This window comes from Clytia hemisphaerica, unplaced genomic scaffold (genome assembly GCF_902728285.1).
Source record: "Clytia hemisphaerica strain Z4C2 unplaced genomic scaffold, Clytia hemisphaerica genome assembly, whole genome shotgun sequence".
NCBI classification, from domain to species: Eukaryota; Metazoa; Cnidaria; class Hydrozoa; order Leptothecata; family Clytiidae; genus Clytia; species Clytia hemisphaerica.
The window spans coordinates 28,947-44,627 of NW_027103793.1; the positions used below are offsets into that span (position 1 = coordinate 28,947).

The 15,681-nt window shown below is 36.9% G+C and overlaps 1 protein-coding gene across 1 annotated transcript; it reads right to left on the reverse strand.

The window, feature by feature from the left end:
- Positions 1-88: 88 nt before the first annotated feature.
- LOC136806254 (serine/arginine repetitive matrix protein 2-like) lies at positions 89-10,773 on the reverse strand. The gene is made up of 12 exons (XM_067062811.1): positions 10,502-10,773; positions 9,963-10,061; positions 9,433-9,615; positions 6,990-7,052; positions 5,584-5,658; positions 5,174-5,215; positions 4,758-4,856; positions 4,069-4,306; positions 2,186-3,869; positions 1,642-1,787; positions 1,223-1,348; positions 89-774 (listed from the first exon to the last, which is right to left on the reverse strand). Exons 1-12 carry the CDS (start codon positions 10,750-10,752, stop codon positions 454-456), a joined length of 3,327 nt encoding a protein of 1,108 aa, XP_066918912.1. The 5' UTR covers positions 10,753-10,773; the 3' UTR covers positions 89-453.
- Positions 10,774-15,681: the final 4,908 nt, after the last annotated feature.

Below are 15,681 nucleotides of genomic sequence, written 5' to 3' on the forward strand. Positions count from 1 at the left end.
TCACAGTACTGAAACTAGAATTCAGTCATAGCAAGTTAGCCAAGTTAGTCAAAATAGATCTTTGTCCGTATAAACGCACCAACCTACCATGGATAAATAGGTCAAACAGCATTATTAGATTATTCAGAGTAATAAACCTGATCCTTTCCCAAAAAGATATAAAAGTTGTACATTGTCAATTTAAAAACAAAATATTCATGTTAGATTTTATCGACTTCATCAAGTCTGTTAGTCTGGATCCAATCTTTTTTCTTCTTCGTATATACATGGATAATCTTTAAAAAACAAGTCTCTAAAAAGTCTCTTTTTGAGGTTGAATGTTTTCATAGCAAAGGAATTCATTTCTCCAAGAGCCATCTTCATTGCCAAATCATTATCCACAACTTGGCATAGACCAAAATAAAAACATTGTCTTCACAATCTCTATCGTTAAAGGTGGTTCATGATCTCCTCTTAGGATTTCCTTTTGCGATTTTTCTTATTTGACGATCCTGATTTCCGTGATTTCTTTTCCGGAGTCGGACTCCTGGAAGAACTTGATGAATCAGAATCGGACGAAGATGAATCCGATTCGGAACTGCTGGATTCACCGGATGACGAACTAGATTCTGTGGATGAATCTTCACTTGAACTGCTCGATGATGAACTTGATGAGTACTTTCGCTTTCGTTTTCGTTTTGAGGCTGAAGATTTTTTTGGACGTTCTTCTTCATCGTCATCTGAACTGTCGTCTCGCTTCTTACGGTTTGATGCTTTACTCTTTTGACTTGGTTTCTAAGACAGTGAGAAAAAGGTAGGTACACAAATGCGTATTCAGCTAATTGAACTGAGTTTTAACATGAAACTTAAGACTTACGGACTTACAATCGCAGGATTTCAAAGCTCAAAATTGTTTCGATCAGGCTTGGAATATAGCCTAGAGGCCACCGAACCCCTCAAAAATCAAAATATTCAATGTAAGAAAGTGGAAGTGTTAAAATAGCAATTCTCACCCAAACTTTAAATTCTGAAAAACGTTAAAATACACTAAGTCCCAATATAATTCGAACAAGCTTGTAGAAGTAATACCTCGTCGAGAAGGTAATTTTGAGCGGTTTGATGTAAGTTTCTTTAAAATTTTCTAGACTTTGTTCACTCAGACCGTCTCTCGAAAAAGTCTTTTCTCCGAGTGAGCCAAAAAATTACAGTTTGATAAACGAAAACGAGTAGCATCTTGTTATACCTTTGCTTTAGCTTTGGATTTATTTTTACTGCTTTTGGCTTCGTCCTCATCGTCACTTTGTGTTTGTTTTCGTTTTTTGCTGGATTTAGCGTCAACTTCTTCATCTTTCTTTTTATTCTTTACGACCTGTGACGACGAAAACAGAAGAAGACAGAATAAGATAAACTGAAACTCCATTTCAGATCGAAGGACGAATTAGATTTCTGAGAGCAAACTTAAATGACAGACATGGCTGCAAAATAAAGATCTTATGTGATGAAAGTGTCCAGATTTCAGAATAAAATATTAAGCGTAAAAACTGCGAGGTAGTCCTTTTTGCACCGGTTTTTTTCCGATGCATGTCCAAAATAACACCAATAAAAGTCAGATATAAAAGGGGCTGATAAAGTGAATATTCTGAGAAAACAACCAGTACCAACCTTTTTGCTTGAGGAAGATGCTTTCTTTTTGCGTGACTCGCGACCACTTTCGTCTGATTCACTATCACTAGAATCTGAAGATTCAGCAGCTTTTCGGCGTTTGTCTTTCGATGGTGTTTTCTTCGATTTACTCTTCTTCTTAGAATCTAAAATTCAATGGTTTGGAAAGAGTATATTTTTATTTGATCATTTCATTTAAACTGAAAGTTTATAGTGATAAGATTATACAGGCGGTTGTAATGTAAATTTACATTGCGTTGAAAGCGCTGGAGAACTTATTAGTATAGTTTTGGCTAAAGGAAATATTGAACTAAAGGTTTTTACGTTCTCAATGAACCAAGGTAAACCCAGTTACAAGAAATCGCGACACGATCAAAAACTAGCACTACACCGAGCGAGAATTTAGTAGTAAAGATGACATGACAGGCAAGATGAATGAATCTAAGAGTAGTTAGCAAGGAACTAACTACGCACTGAATTACTTGGAAATTTGAAACACGTGGGTAATAAGAAGAAAGGTGTAGCGAACTATGAAATCACATACCATCTTCAGATTCTGAGTCAGAACTTGATTCCTCTTTCTTTTGTTTCTTCTTTGATTTCCCTTTGCTCGCTTTTTCCTCTTCCTCTCCTTTAGAAGATCGCTTCTTCTTTTTTGGTGAAGTTGTCTTCTTACCACTGGACTTCTTCAGTCGTTCAAGTCGCAACATTTCTTCCAGTTCGGCGATACGTTGTTGCGTCTTCTCTACTTCTTCAGTAGCGTCCACGTCAACGGAATTCTCACGTTTCTTCTTCTCTTTGCCAGCTTTACCTGTGGATGATCTCTTACTGCTTTTCTCAACTCCATCCTTCTGCTTCTTACTATCTGGTTTAGATTTGGTTCGCGAGCGGTCTCTCGTTTCCTCAATCGCACGGCTAGGGCTATCATCAGCGTGTAATGATATCTGGCTTGGGGACTTCGTAGCCGGTACGTCAGCGTCGGATATGTCCATGTCAGAGTTTTCTTTGCTGGCTAATAAAGTATCATAGTCCTCAAGAGTCTGCACTACATCTTCGACAGGTGGAATCATATCGTCAGTGTAAAGAAGAGATGTCTTTTTACCTTCCCCTTTGGTTCTTTTCTCTGCATAACCGTCGTAACCAAACTCGCGTACCGGCAAATCTTGTCCGTAAAGCTCAGATTCGTCTTTCGTGACTTCTGGACTACGACGTCGTGAGTTAAGATTCTCTTCCCTGTCTTCGTATGCGTCACGTTCTCGGGTACGTCTTGGTGGCTCCTCGGAAGGCGACCTGGGATGTCTTTGGGGCTCTTCGTAAGGTGATCTACGGCGTCTGTGCTTTCTCTCGTCATCTTCCGCAGGTGAACGATTCCTCTTAACTTCACTTTCCGGAGATCTACGTCTCCTCTCACGTCTTGTGTCTTCACTGACTGACGTTTTTCTCTTACGTTCTCGGCGTTCTTCAACGTTCTCTTCTTCGTGGCGTTCTTTACGTCTTCGTGACTTTTTGCTGTCATCAGCAGAATCAACATCTGCATCACGCTCCGTACGATTTCTTCTTGAACGAGAACGTTCAACCTCTTCTTCATGATAACCATTTTGTTTCGGATCGTCCTCTTCAACATTTCTTTTCTTTCTTTCCTCTGTTTGCTTTCGATCTTTGGAACGACCAAATTCGTCAACCGAACCTTCTTTTCTTGAACGACGACGACTTACGCGTTCGTTACTTCGGCTCCGTTCGCGACGAGATCGCTCGTTGCTTTGACTTCTGTCCCGACGGGTACGCTCATTGCTACGGCTTCTTTCACGGCGAGATTGGTCCTCGCTTCGACTTCTTTCTCTACGCGATCGATCAAGGCTACGACTTCTTTCTCTTTCTCGGCTACGTTCTCGTTTCTTCTCCGTTTTTCGGTCCGGCTCTCTTTCTCGATTTCTCTCGCGACTTCTACTATCATCCACTTCAGCCGGGCTCTGTTGTCTCTCTCGACGTTCTCGTCTACGGCGATGTTTCTCTGTGTCGCTATCGTCGTCCATCTGCCGTTCTTTACGTCGCTCCACTTCGCGTTCTCGTTCCTTACGACGTTCTTTTCGTTCGTCGTCGCGGGATTTTAATTCTCGGTCTTCTTCTCGCTCATCTCGACTTTTTCTCGAGCGTTTTCGTTCAATTCGTTCGTCGTCGCTGCGTTCGTCTCGCGTTCTGCGCCGTTCACGTCGAGATTCTTTGTCCTCCTAATAAGCAAAAACAAGTAAAACTTTTGTTCAATCAATATGTAAGTAAATCGAATTTGTTGTAATACCAGGTTATTAGGGTGTATCACTGGATCAAATGAAAACATCTTTGTACTAGAAATAAAAGGGAGAAAAATTAGATATGAAAATCAAATATAAGGCTTTTCTGAGCAGAAGATTTTCAGAAAACACACAAAACCTCTTCAACAGCAGAATGGCGACTTTTTCTTCTCTCCTCTTTATCACGACTCTTCGTCTCTTCGGCCTCATCTTCACTGTCGTGTCGTTTGGATTTCTTCTTTTCGTTTCTGCGTTGTTCCTCTTTCTCCTCTTCGTACCTCTTCTTTTCTTTTCGTTCGTCTCTCTCCCTTTCTTCGGAATGTCGACTGTTTCGACGTTGCTTTCGTCTGCGTTCTGCGTAATCTTCATCGCTCATACTAGAGAGGAAAGATTGACTAAAGTTGTTACTGTTTCAGCATTAAACCATTGAAATCAGTGTTCATTCACATAACATAATCAATGGCTGATATGCGACACTTGAAGTTCCGAATTGTGACTTCCAGATCTATCAGATCTAATCAGACATTTCAAAGGTGTCATCAGAATTGCTATTTTCATCATACTAAGCGTATTAGATGGAATTTCACTCGGTCATTGTTCGAAACCTTTTATTCTGGTTAAAACTGAGTTAATTTATGAAGTTCTTTTGTAATTTCGAGCGTCAAAAGGGGAATATTTTAAAAGGGTCGAAATGTGAGAAAGACCATCTCGCGCACCAGCCACAACAACTCGATTATTCAGATTTTAGTACAGAAACGCCACTTTTTGAGCTCATCTTATGATGGAAGAAATTGGCACACTAAGAAGGAAATTAGCTAGGTAACTTACTCTCCAGGCTCCACATCTTTGCGACTTTTATTTCTTGGGGGCGACTTTTCTTCTGCTGACGATGCATAATCGTCCACTAATGTTGATTTCCGTCGCTCGCTAAAAGAGAAGCCAAAATATACTGATATGTAAATGAGCGAAGTCTAACCAAAAACTAAAGGAATAGATTTCTCTAGAAAAAAGCTCGCAGGTTGTTAGTATGTACTTTGTCCACCATATATCAAAAAGTGAAAATTTGTTAAGTCCATTGGGTATATTTCATTTGAGTCTGTGAGTAGGAGATCCTATACACAACGTACCACCGAGTTTCTCAACCATACATAGAATACCCCAGCCCTTGAACTTTAGGGAAAAGATGCCTTTTTGCAACAACTAAAATGACAGCGGTAAATTGATTGAAAGAAAAAATAACATACCTTTTCTTTTTGGACCTACTACTTTCGTTTTCTTTGTCTGAGCTGGAAAACAAAAATCAAAAATTGGAATTAATAAAGATTGAACTACCGTTGAAGATTCTTTTTATTGGTAAAGCATACTTACACTTGCTTACGCATAACTATTTTTACTCAAACTCAGTTTACCGGATCTTGATGGCGTCATGAGGACGCTTACCATAAATTTGAAAGAATCTGTTGACTTACCTGTGGTTTGCTACAGGGTCTATCAAAACGTCAATAGAATATTCCTCAATTAAAAGGCATATTTCTTAAATTTCTTAGAGAATATTTTTTTTCAAGCTCTCTCAGACTCTGATAGGAGTTGAGATCATATAATATCTATGATTTTGATAAACCCTGTATTTAAATCAAATTGAAAATCGACTCACCCGCTTTGAGAGCGCTCGCGCGAGTGATCTCTTCGTCGGCGTTTTGAACGCGACTCTCTTTCTTCAGAATCATCTCTAGAAAATCCCAAATAAAATGTGTTATGTAAAATGATAAACTACAAGTGATAGTTGGGCTCTACTCATGAAAGGATAAACCACAGATGGGAAAAAATCATGAAAAGTCTACGACACCGTCAGTTTTCGGGCGGTCCCCCGTCCGAGTACTATCCCTACTCGGCGACTATTTTTTAACTATTATTTGCCATATTAGTTTTAATGTGAGTCATCATTTCAGAACACCCTCTAAAAGGGAAGGTATCACTGAAGAGGTTCACTTTTCTAGTATAATTTGATAAATCTAGAAGAAGTGTGCCTTAGCAAGGCCGTCCTTAATGAACATAGCTATTGTCAAAAAATACTTCTTTATTAGAAACTCTGTTGAATACTTTTAAATTTCAAGTGTTAGTTTTCAGACCATGCTTTAGTAAACACACTGTCAATCAACACTCCAAATCTCCAATAAGAGTTTTAATGGATGAAAAAAATTGGACAGACAAAAAGGATGTATCTTTTAATCCTTACGTCAGGCAAAAAGTATTTAAAAATAACTGTAAATCGTTCTATTTGTAAGAGCTATTTAGTCCAGGGAAAGTGTGCATCAATTGTGCGTTTTTGACTAGAAAGCATGAAATTTGGTATTTAGTTATAGGCCATGGGAGTATTTTACAGACCAGAATGGCTCCTGGCCCATAACTCGAGCCTAGTCCATTTTCAGATACATGTTGTTATGTTTATGTTGTTACATGACATGTTTTGGAGATAAAAATATTTTTTGTATGCCCGGGAGCCGTTCCGGTCTGTAAATTACTCCTATGGCTTTTTTGCATATCATAACTCGGACCCAGTCCATTTTCAGATATATGTTGTGATGTTTTTTAGAATCAGTGTGAGAAAACCTTTCCAACGATATATCATATGACATGTTTTGAAGACAATACTTTTTTTCTTGGCTGGGAGGCATTCTGGTCTGTAAAATACACAAACAGGTGTTTCGGAAGTGGGTCAGAGGCTTAAAATGTTTCTTACCCCCTAAGGTACCACTGTACCAAATTTCATGCTTTCTAGTCAAAAATGCACAATTGTATTCATTTTTAGCACACTTTCTCTGGACTATACTCTCTAAAATCTAGGTTGGTCAGTACTCTCCGCCAAATAATACCGTACTAATTTTAGTCCTTTATAATGCAACATAATCCCCCAATTAAGATGGTAATTTTTTGTTTGCCCCCAAAGCCAAATAATGGATGTCTAGCTAAAGGAGGATTTACAAGGAGTGATCCCATGATTTATAGTGTACTATTAAACATAATGAGAAAACTAACACTTTTGTGATGAGAAATAAATACCTCCGTTTATCTCTCCTGTCCCGTTCGCTGTCTCTATCTCTTTCACGTTTCCTCTCTTCTTCCCTATAACGAAACAAAAAGAGTTTTTACATAGTATCAATCCTTTCAAACAGCAAAGTTTTTCAAAGTTATCTAAAACCATTCAAAAATCAAGGCAGTAAACTAGCAAACTCTTTTAAGACCCGTTCAAGTGACTTTTTAAACATATCTTGACAAAGTCATGAAGCATTTTCTTGTCAAGCATACCTATAAATGGACTGATATACAAAACGACGTATAATTTGTATGCCTATGCAGAAAACGAAATCTGTTTTCGACCTGTTTTCGACCTGTTTTCTTTGCTCCAGCTAGATTTTATCAATCATTAAAACTTAAAGGGCATTGGATTTTAAGTCATTTGTTGAAACAACTTATCTTTTATATGAAAATTCTAAGTATTTCAAGACATGACACCCTAAACCTTTCATAAAAAAAACACAATCATAAAAATTAGCCCGAAAGAGGGTAAATAGTAAATCGCGGGTTAAAATTTTCAATGAAACCAAATAACTTAACTCTGCAATCCTTACACGAAAATACATCATATGGTAGTGAAAACGAATTATTTTGCTGCATAGCTTTGGTTTTATAAATAACTCGCTTTTACTACCATTTAATGCACTAAATCATATAGTCTGCAGTCTGACTAATTTTTCTATACAAATCGCAGGTAGTATTAACAGTAAAACATATTATAAAAACACGAGTCCCGCTTTAAATTAAACTTTATAGAGAAAATCTTACAAAATATAACAGTGTTTTTCAAAAATTTGAAAAAAAATCGATATTGCTTTTAGTAGTAGTAACGGCCACATTATTATTAAATTAAAATGGATTGTTAGATAAAATGGATCATCACTCGACCTTTTTTGTTGACAGAAATAGCGGGAATTTTTTAGAATCAAGGCTTTTTTTGTAGAATATGAGCAAACACCAAAAGTATTACATTTTTTTATGGTGCTTCGAGGAATCTTGCAAAATGATCATCCAAATTTATAAAGAACAAGCCTAGTGAAGAACTCAATCTACTAAAACTTCAACTATGAAATAATTTTCTGCCTAACTTTATAAGCAAAAGCATAAGGAATAATCAACTCACCGATTGATAGATGGTTAGGAAAAACATAGGCCCTTTATCAGGGGATTGAGCGTTGAAAACAGAGGAAAGACAACAACAACAACAGCCAACAATGGTTTTCTCATTTGTTCTTTCACATCAATAACACATTGCATTTTAAGAAGAGATTTTCTTTTCCATGTTCATAGCTGAAAAAATGACATATTCAGGTTAATATCTTTTAGAAAGGAGTGTACATTGGGCTCAAAACTAAGCAACGACTTTTAAAACACTTGGGGAAGAGAACTGGGAATTCTGAATCTTTTATAGTAGTCTATAAGTTTTATATTTTTCTATCTGGATTATAGAGTACCAGGGTAAAAAGAAAATTAGAGAAAATTTAAATTGTTTGTACACTATGCAGCATTTCAAATTTTCTTTTTACCAAGATGCTATGATAAACTTTCTGACTGTCTGTGTATATAGATCAATTTTCAATAAATAAATATTTAAAAAACCATAAGTGTAAGCCCTCCTCGGAGATGAAATAAGCTTCGGTACTTTAAAAATAAGAACGTTCAATTAGTCATGTGGTGCTCTTAAATTTTCAAGATTCTAGGTGTCGCTTAAGAGTGTTGCCCTTATTTAAAAAGGCACTGTTCTTTTCAAATCTATGTTAGAAGAAATAAACAGTTTTTCTTCTTCAATTCTTCTGTTTTTCAATTATTTTTTATTTTACGCTCATTGGAGGATGAATAGTGAAAAATAGAGGACAAGGAAAAGGTATACAGCATATTACTTCCTACTGTGCTTTTGGGGCTGTCCCCAGGGTCACTTACGTTCTTAAATAAGAACTTACCTTTCTACTTACCTGTTAGGTTATCTAAGTAAACCAAACAGAAAGAATCAATTATGATACATGTACCTTTGTCATGAGTCAATTTAATCATTCAATATCAAGTAGAATGGGTAAAAACAAAAAGTAACGTTGGAAATACTCAATTCATAATGTCTTCAATAGCTGATTGCTTATTCATGATATGCACCACTGCAATGTCTTCTGACATTACATCATGGACCCAATAGCTCATTGGTTGTAAGTGACGTAAAATCAGTCAATATGTCACTTTTAACCAATCAGCTATTGGGTGGAATGGAAGACATTGCAATGGTGCATATCATGAATAAGTGACGTAAAATCAGTCAATACGTCACTTTCAACCAATCGTTCGTGGAAGACATTGCAATGGTGCATATCATTAATATTTAGCTCATAATTGTTCACTCAAGAAAATCTTAAAAAAGATAAATCAAAATAATACCAAATCAAATCTAAGAGACTCTCACCTTCTCAATTGTTTTTCTTTATACTTTTCTTCTCTGGCAGTTTTCTCTTCTTCACGTCTTTGCTTTTGATGCTCTTCATTGAATGAACTTCCTTCCGTAAAATCATTCTTTATACCAAAGGCATCTCTCATCTTTGAATTCTTTGCTTCGTTAGCCTCGGCTACTTCGTGCGATCCAGACATACTTGAAAAGAAAAGATAATGGAGTTTAAAGTTTTTTTCTTCCTTATTCCGTGGATTCGGATTATTCCAGTGGTTTTAGAAAACTTTGAAATCAAAATTTGTTTTGCAAAGTTGAAAACATTTCATTGTGATATATTACCGGGTAGCAACAGATGAAATTCCCCAAAATAACTAGCAAATAATTTGATACCCTTATTTTTACACTTTTGGAAAATCACTTGTAATTTCAAGTTTTCACAACTTGACAACTTCTTGACCAAACGTATCTTAAAAGCAAATTCATCACAATACAATGAGTAAATGCATCATGTATATATATTTTTGCTTGTTGTGAAAAAAAAGATGTACCTTGGCTGAACTTCCTCTTGTTTTGACAGTCCTGCTTTATCCATCAGCTCTTTTCTGTATTCTGAAACTTTAGTCTCAATTTCTTCAGCTGTTAGACCGCTATAAATCAAAATTTAGGAAAAAACATAAACATGAGGTTTTGAAGTAGCGCCAAAAATCAACAGAGTTTCCTTCTCACCAGTACAGTATTCTATTGATTGTTAGTTATCAATCAGTAACTATCAGAATATATTTTCTAACCTCGTTAAGAAGCTAGCTTTTGAAAGTTACACAGAAAGCAAATAGATAAACGTGGCCTTGGTACAACTCGTTACAGTAATAGAGAAAGAGGTAAGTTAATAAAAGTGAGCGTAGAAACACTCTTAAAAGTTAGGAAGAAAGCGACTTGATAATGTTTTGATTGCACGAATTGCTAGCACCAATGAGGTCTCTACTTTGTTTTGTAATGTTGGCAAATTATTTTACTTCAAATGATGTGGTTTTGAAAAGACAGAGTAACCTTTCTAGTGTTTTGAATAAGATATATCTGTGTCTCATACCCTTCTTCTTCCAGTTCTTCTTGGAGTTCGAGACATTTGACTTCAATGTTTCTTTTCCTGTTATGATCAAGGATATCTTTATTTGGCTTCTTCACTAATGATGATTCAAATCCTCCAAGCAGACTTGTATCATTGTAATCATAGGTGGGTTTATTGTCTTTTCGTGAATGATTGATATGTGATAGGTTACGTGTTACATAACCATTAGTACCAGTACCACGAGTAGTCTGCACTCCAATACCGTTATACATATTGCTTTTTTGTTTTTACACTGAAAAAATTTTAAGATAATAAATTCCTTAGACTTATATTTTGACTATATCAAGCAGATATTGCATGGAATATCATTAGATATTGAGGTGGGTAATATTCATCGATGCAAAGCAAAATGAGTTAAAAATCATAGTGTTACTATGGATGAGGACTTTGGATCACTGGAGTAAGGAGTACTGTTAACTTTCATGCCCGAAAGTATATTTTTTACGTCGACCTTAGCTTTCCTTATTAAGCTACACGCTGATACGCCAAAAAGGGTTTGTCTCTCACGCCAAAGATCTTTGGTGTTAGTTACACAAATGCCATACTTGATGTCCATACTATAAGGATGTATATCATCAAGGCTAATACGCTATGCCACTACACTTTGAGATCTTTAAATATTATGGTCAAGGCTAGGTAAAAGAAAGCTTTAACTGTGACCATTAGGACAAACAAGCTGCTAATCATTGTTAACTCCATGATTTGATTGGTCTATTATCAAATGTTTACAATCAGAATAGGTAGAACAACCTTTATTGCCCCTGAATTCTTCCGTTTATAAACAAAGTAAAGATCTAGAGTACTGTAAGTTTGTCTAATGCATAGCTTCAGCCAGGTTTCTAGCTCCCCCCAACAAAGTAAGGTCCCCCCGACAATTTAGCTCCCCCCTAAAAAATTGCCTTGTGCTAGGTCCCCTAACACTTCAGGTCCCCTAACACTTCAGGTCCCAAGATAAACAAAAACAAAAAAAACATTGTTCTCCTGCCCCCGTAGAGAGAAGTCAATAAAAAATATATGCAAGTACAGTACTGATAAATGAAAACTAAATTTTACTTGTTTGAATATTTATGTTTACAAGTCTTTTTGTTTTGTTTGCTTTTTGTATTTGATTTAATAGTAAGATAAGATATCTTTTGAATTTAACTGAACAGTCCCCACAGTCTCAGTCAGATCATCTAGGCTCCCCCAACAATCTAGGTCCCCCCAAATATTTTGGTAATTTTAGCCCCCAGGCTCTTTAAAGGCCAAAATATTTCTTAGCCCCCCCCCCAAAAAAAAAAATAAGAGGGGGGGCTGAACCTATGTAATGTCAACATTTCATCACCCTTTTTTAGAGATAGGAATAATAGGAAGGTCTAAAAAGTGTTAAGAGAGGGATATGTTGAAATTAGAAGAGGGATGTTGACACATTTTAGACCAACTTATAAGGCAAGTTTTTAAAAACAATCTTGTTTGAGAGAAAACAGAAAGAGGAAATAAATTGAACACAACAAAATGGCGATTCAATACTCCTGGATTACTAGACCAGACGGTACTAATCGAACGTTCAATTGTGATTGAAGAAATCAATGATGATTGATAAATATATTGATTTTATCAGTGATCGAATACTCACTCGACTCCAAACTATGTCATTTTCTTCTACCATTTTCAATTTGTTCAATCATTTCAATTACTTTTCGATTACCTTTGATCATATTGAATACCTTCGATTGTATAGAGTACCTTCAATTTTATCAAATATGTTTCCTGTAGCAGCGCGTCAAAATAATCTGAAACCAAGTTTATTTTGACAATTAAAACATGCGATTGAAGCGCGGAAACCACTTTTGTTTTTTCCGACCAATCAGAATGCACAATACGAGTTAGTTGAGGAAACCCAGGGCGAAGGCACACACAATGGCGGGGAAAATGGCTGGGAAATAAGGGGGTCAATCTTGTGGCGGGGCTTCTTTTTGTGCTTTGGTTTTAGGTCAATTTTTTCTATATATCATATTAATTGGCTATCCAAGTAATCAATTGGTTATCGAAGTTATCAAAGTAATCAATAACAATTAAAGTATACTTAAACGGTTATTGAGTCTTCGAACGGTTGTTAAGAAAGTGATTGAATTCTCACTTCTTTTTTTTTGAAATTTTGGTACTCAACATTAGATTGTTAATTGATAAGTGGTTGTTCAATTACTTCGATCATTATCGATTACTTCGATAATAGAATTTATCGATTGGTACCGTCTGGACTAGCAGTGCGTCACAAACAGCGATATTTCGATCGCACGGAAGCGCTTCAAAACACCAGCTTTTTTGGAGTTTTGTCTCGTTTACCCAAATGCTTCAATCTAGCGTAGGCTTAGGGGTCAAGACTAGAACCCCCAATACGAGACATTTGCCTGACCGAAAAAACTCATCATCATTAATTTTGTTAATTGTCAGAATTGTTTACTCACTGGAAATACGCAACTTTCTGAAGTTTTGTTTTTTTTGGGTTGTGCTTCATTTTAAAAATAACGAAGATGAAAAGTTACCATAAATTCATAATTTTTAAATACTATTTTTTGAAAGTCAAAGGACAATTAAAGTGAATTTAAGCTGATTGGGTGGATATTGGGCGGACGGGCGTTTTGCACGTTCCGAGATCGGAAATTAAACAAGAGTAAAAGACGGGGGCGTCTTAGTATGTAATATTATTATTCTTTTTTTTTTTTTTTTCGCGAATGAAAAATGAATTTTGATTTTTGAATTAAGGAAATATAATATAATATATTATATTTGATTGTCAATGCCAAAAGATATTTCTTTACTTTACGAATAATCTGCTGTGTTGCTTCGCCACTTACCCCCGGATTGTTTTAGTAGGCACTTCGGTCACGTAAATAAAAACACGTGTATATGTTGAAGCCGACTGTGGACTGACTGAAATTGAAATTACATAAATTATTGTGGAAGTGAACGCTTTAGACAAATGTTTGGGAAATCAAAAAGACAACTTTTGTGAGAATGTTGAGTTTTGTTTATATGGCTGTTTGTGACACACTGACTAGGCCAGACCCAAAAACAAATATTAAAGCATCTAAAAGCAGAGAGTCAAAGTTCAGTCTGGAAAATCCTCTCAATTGCACGCTTATGTTTCGAGGACGTAAGCGCGCAATTGCATGGTTATAATTTACGCCCGCTCCCGCCCCGGTTGAAATTGCTTAGGGATTTCAAAGGGTTCAGAATTCTCTAATTCGGGCGAAGGCATGGTTTAACAGGCAATCCATTTTTACGGAATCTTCTTCTACGATAAATTTTGAGTAAAACTGCCCTAGGCTTTTGAAATTCAACAGAGCTTTCGGAAGGAATTGCGTGTCAGAATAATAAAGGGTGCAATTGCACGCTTACCGCTTACCGCCCGTTTCAGAACGGCCTCGGGACATAAGCGTGCAATTGAGAGGATTTCCCAGACTGCAGTTGTATTCCTTTAAGCACACGCAGCGAACACCTTTATCTCAAACTGGAAATTATTTTGCGATCGCGGCGCGTGCCTTTGTGGATCCGGGCTTTAGGCTATTTCTTTACATTTGGGGTTGGATTAAAGGATTGCGCGATTGCTTGTGAGGAATTTCAAAAACTGAGGTGTTTGGTGGGAAAATGAAAAAAAGGTTCCATTTTAGCTATCGACCGACAGACCGACCAACCCATTTTTCAAAGCTACTAGGACACGAACCAAACAATCAATTGGGCCTGGCCCGCGTAGTAGTAGAAAGACTTGTTAATTTTTACAAAACTTTGTGTTTTTATTCTAGCTGCGGCTTTGCACTGTGATTTGTTTTTGGCCACAAAACCACAAGAGGACTAGTAAGTAAAAGCATGCGACGTTGCCACAAACTCGTCTATATAAAAGAAACCATATCATACCATCATAGCATATTCCATACATATTGATCTACTCTACTCTACACCACCCTGCCTATGCCCCGGACAGTCCGGGGTTTTTTTGATGCGTGCCCGGGGTCCGTATTATTTGTTTTTGAGAGACTACCCCGGACGCCCCAGACAGCCCGCGCGGTCGCTTTTTATAGAATCGCTGACCGCGCGGGCTTTTTTCTAATTCATTGAAATATTCTTCCGTGGACAAACGCCGTCTTCCAAAAGATCTTGTAATGTCCTGATTTTGGCGTTTCGTGTGTGAGGCCTGTATTTGAACCTTAAATCTAAAGCGTGGTTTGTTCAGCAATCAAATTCTAAAATCTAACCGAAAGCTGAAAAATGGATCCTGATCAGACAGAGAAAGGTAAGGCTGATGAAATTTATATATGAGTTTACCGTCGGCCGCCCGCATCTCTAAAAAGCACCCGCATGAAAATTTCATTATTTTCAAAATTCATAAATTTTTCATTATTTCCATATTTCTTTACAACTACAACCTCTATCTTTGTTAAAATCGTCTCTACGCATGTTTACACGGGTAAACAAAGAAGATTTATTACAGAAAATGCTCCCGCCCATATATATATCTGCCAAACCGCCCTGACCGCCATTTTAGTTTTTTGCAAAACCTAGCGCCACTGTAGCAATCGATCTTTATTTTTCGTTCGCAAAAGATGCGAAGGGTTGACGTTGAAGCGAAGCAAAATTTTTTATTTTGAGAGAGCATGATTGGCAGAAATGGTGGAAAAGGTGCTGTTGGAAAAATAATGAATAATGAATAATGAAATCATGCCGCATCTATTTTTGGGTAAGTTCACGACGGTAAACTCATATGTAAATTTCATCGGCCTAAGTATAAAGTTAGTTTTTTTATTTTTAATTAATTTATTAACCTTGCCTAGTTTATAAAAAAAATCTCTCACTTTTTTTGAATTTCACTGTATTTGTGTCTAGCTATGTTGACTCAATTTGGGTGAGTTTTAGACCTGGATAAAATGTCCGGGGGTTTAAAGTGTGCTCGGCGATATACGTCTGGGGTAAATTTATGTCGCAAAAATTGGAGCCCCGGACGTAGGTCCGGGGAAAAAGTTATTTTTTTCAGACCCAAGACATTTGCCCCGGGCTGTCCGGGGCATAGGCAGGGTCGTTACTCTACTTTTAGGCTGATCTCGCCGCGATCGTGGAAGAGCTCAAATCTTCAAATTCAGGCGCAAAAAAGGCCAATTTTCGAG